Source organism: Limulus polyphemus, unplaced genomic scaffold, assembly GCF_000517525.1.
Source record: "Limulus polyphemus unplaced genomic scaffold, Limulus_polyphemus-2.1.2 Scaffold3522, whole genome shotgun sequence".
NCBI lineage: Eukaryota > Metazoa > Arthropoda > Merostomata > Xiphosura > Limulidae > Limulus > Limulus polyphemus.
Window position 1 is genome coordinate 15,490 of NW_013669132.1, and position 3,954 is coordinate 19,443.

The 3,954-nt window shown below is 30.6% G+C and overlaps 1 protein-coding gene across 1 annotated transcript in view; it reads left to right on the plus strand.

Moving 5' to 3' along the window:
- The window catches only part of LOC106469514 (FMRF-amide neuropeptides-like), a 5,689-nt gene extending 1,953 nt beyond the window's left edge, over window positions 1–3,736 (plus strand). The window contains exon 2 of the mRNA XM_022398053.1: window positions 710–3,736. Coding sequence (XP_022253761.1) covers window positions 710–2,161 — 1,452 coding nt within the window. The 3' untranslated portion in view covers window positions 2,162–3,736. The remainder of the gene's footprint in view (window positions 1–709) is intronic.
- Window positions 3,737–3,954: the final 218 nt, after the last annotated feature.

Consider the following 3,954-nt stretch of genomic DNA (forward strand, 5'->3'; position numbering starts at 1 on the left):
AGACATACCGCTGTCTTATTTTGATAATTTAAATTTCAGATTTATCTTGGAAAGTTTTAATTATTTACTTCTTTTTAATCTACAAGATATGTGACAGAAAATAACTTAAGTGATGGAGTTTATGTGGCCGTTGAGTAACTACGCTTAATTGTTAGTTAATTCATTTAGCCAATGGAAACAATTAAACAGTACTCCTTTACAGGAGTATAAGCAACTGAATATTTATCATAGAAAAAAAAACACACGTAGAATCAAAAAGGTTAATAAATCACGTTAGGAAAACAAACAAGTGAAACTTTTGATACTTTGTTTTTCCAACTAAAAATACAAACAACCGAAATGAGTAGTTTAAATTCAGGTTTTCTTGAATATTCCTTTACTTTACTAAGAGTTGTTGAAACATTATATTATTTTTTTCTAAAGTTCTAGGATTTATATTCAGTAACGTGTTTGTCATTTACATGTAGTTTTAATTGCTTTTGCTTATAAAAAGGTCAGTTTGAACGAAGATAAATAGATTTGTTTGACTTGCGACAAATGAATGTATCTGTATTTTAAATTATTTTGGAAACGCTATTTCTTAAAATGTTTCATTGCAATATAATTGGAACAAACATGTAATGAAATATGCAAATAAGCAGAGTTTGTAAGCTAAGCAGCTTTTTTGTGTGTCGTGGTTTTCTAATAGCAAAATATATTTGTATTTTAGGATGAGAAGGTGAACGCGGACGTAAAAGAAAATCCAGTTCAAGACAAGAACACGGAATTGTCAGTCAACAAGATAAAACAAAATACACTCAACCATGATTTCATGAGTCATATAAGACACATATTTGATACCACTGATAAAACTGGGCTCAAGAAACGTTATTTTGATGAAATAGATCGATCTAGTTTTGGTGGACTTAACAAACGCAACTTTGATGAAATTGATACAGCTGGATTTGGTGGATTCAAGAAGCGCAACTTTGATGAAATTGATACAGCTGGATTTGGCGGATTTAAGAAACGCAACTTTGATGAAATAAACCGAGGTGCTATTGAAGGATTTCGTAAACGAAATTTTGACGAAATTGATCGCAGTGGATTCGATGATTTGGGTGAGCGTAATTATGATAAAGCTGATCGTAATGGATTTAATGCCATTGCTAAAAAGAGTTCTGATAAAATCGACCGATCAAGACTCAAGGGCTTCGGCAAAAGAAATTTCGATGAAATTGATCAATCTGGGTTCAAAGACTTTGGAAAAAGAAATTTTGATGAAATTGATAGATCTGGATTTAAGGATTTTGGAAAAAGAAATTTCGATGAAATTGATAGATCTGGATTTAAAGATTTGGGGAAAAGAAATTTTGATGAAATTGATAGATCTGGATTTAAGGATTTTGGAAAACGAAATTTTGATGAAATCGACCGATCGGGGCTTAAAGACTTTGGTAAAAGAAATTTTGATGAAATTGATCGATCTGGATTTAAAGATATTGGAAAAAGAAATTTTGATGAAATTGATAGATCTGGATTTAAGGACTTTGGAAAAAGAAATTTTGATGAAATTGATAGATCTGGATTCAAGGACTTTGGTAAAAGAAATTTTGATGAAGACAGTCGATCTGGATTTAAAGATATTGGAAAAAGAAATTTTGATGAAATTGATCGATCTGGATTTAAGGACTTTGGAAAAAGAAATTTTGATGAAATTGACCGATCTGGGTTAAAGAACATTCGAAAAAGAAATTTTGATGAAATCGACCGATCTGGGTTAAAGAACATTGGAAAAAGAAATTTTGATGAAATCGACCGATCTGGGTTAAAGAACATTGGAAAAAGAAATTTTGATGAAATCGACCGATCTGGGTTAAAGAACATTGGAAAACGAAATTTTGATGAAATAGGTCAATCTGGGACTATGGACTTTGGTAACAGAAATTTTGAGAAAATAGATCAGTTTTGGTTGAAAAACTTCGGTAAAAAAAATTTTGATGAAATCGACCGTTCTGGATTTAATGACTTTGGAAAACGTATTTTTGAAAAACTCAATAGGGTGCGAAATGAAAGATTTTCTAAATTTAGAGATTATGGATTCAGAAAACGAAACGTTGATGAGATTGTCAAAGCTGCATTTGGTGGGCTTAAAAACTTACCAACTGACGTACAGGTCTAACATAATCCTTTGCGAGAACTCGAATGCATAAACGAAAGCTATAGAGATGACATACTACACTGTGAAACCGGGAAGTCTACATAGCTACTAGGTTATCTTCTCTGACGTGATTGTTATGGGGTTTGTCTATTGCATAGCCTACTATAACTATTTAGGTACATAATGTGTTATATAAACAAAATGATTTAAGTACTTTAATAAACTTAAATTGTTACATGCGAATATATTTTTTAAAGTTTGTTGTTGGTTCGAAAGATTACGTATGAAAACTTCCTCCTTAATGGTATCATTTCATAATTTAATTTCGATCGAAATATAGTTTGTTATTAGAAACCTTTACATAGAATAAGTTGTGTATTTCATTGAGATATTATGCTAATTCACTGTCAGTAGGATTTGTGTACATTTTTTGTATGTGTTAAAATTGTACGATATAAGGCTGTTATGCTATTGTATATTTGTAAAATTAGTTGCTGTTGGGAAGTTTGTAAAGACTGCTGTAAAGTAGCGCCACGGAAGCATTTAATACTAGCATGAGTAAAGTAGGCTTAACTTGGCTTAAAGCATCCTTGGCGCATGTATATAAAGTCTTTCCAATATCATAATGTTATGGTACAATTGATAATTTACTTGTGTTTACTAATAATCATGACCTATTACTTTGTGAAACCAACTTCTAATCACCTTTAATAAACAAGTACATTTCTTATGATTAATTGTCAACAAAATCGGTTTCAATGAAACAATTTTCATTGGTATGTTCTCACTACATTAACGGATAATTTAACTACTTATTCAATAATTATCAGATGTATATCAAACTACAAAAGTGATAAAACTAAATAAAAACTGATCTATTGAAAATTAGGAAACCATTACGGCAATCCCTTGTATTTTAAAGCCATCAACTGAATTTTTCGATTTTTGTTTTTCTCTGAGCTTAAAAATCGAAACCATTATCTCGTATTTCATTGATACCACGTTTATTCTTCTGTAATTAATTAAGAGTTGAATGCAATAAAATATTGTTTTCCTGTGGAACTAAAATTATGAAACAAATTTGTAGTGATCGTGCCAGAAGATAAACTGGATGTGTTACTATGGAAATGAAAAGAAATTTCTATTTTGTTTTTAAAATCTGTATTAAACCATAAACTAAATACTTGGTTGATATAGCGAAGAAAAAGGTCCAAAACGGCTACTATAAGAAATTAGTAACCTATGTTAGGATAGCTTCAAAGTCATTCGTCTTCAGATTGATATGTATAAACCATATACGAAAAATATGATTTGTTGTATATATGTTTATATGTATAGTTTTTTGTTGGGTACAGACTAAGGATTTGTACTTCCAATTGGGGTAGTTACGATTGTCATTCATTGGGTTCTAGAGTGTCTTATTGTGGATTACACACCTTTAGCTCCTTGTTATTATACTACCGCTATCGTCTGCAATACAGGGTAGCAAACATTAAAGTGTTGTTATGATTTTTAGATATATTCCGTTTTGTAGAACTTGTTAAACCTTGTCGGTATCTCTTGAAAATATTGAAATCAGAACATGTAAATAAAGAAAAAAAACAGTACGAAACATAAAGTGTTTTTTTGTGTCTTAATTTACATTTAAACCTCTGAAATGCAGTTGTTTTATACAGTTTTGTTTCTGCTGTCTATAAGTATATTTTTATTATATTTTGTTAAACTAAACTTAGTTTAATATCATTTCCTCGAGAGAGGACATCTTGCTTTCAGTAGAGGTGGTTTACTTGTGTAACGGCCAGGCATAGCCCTTT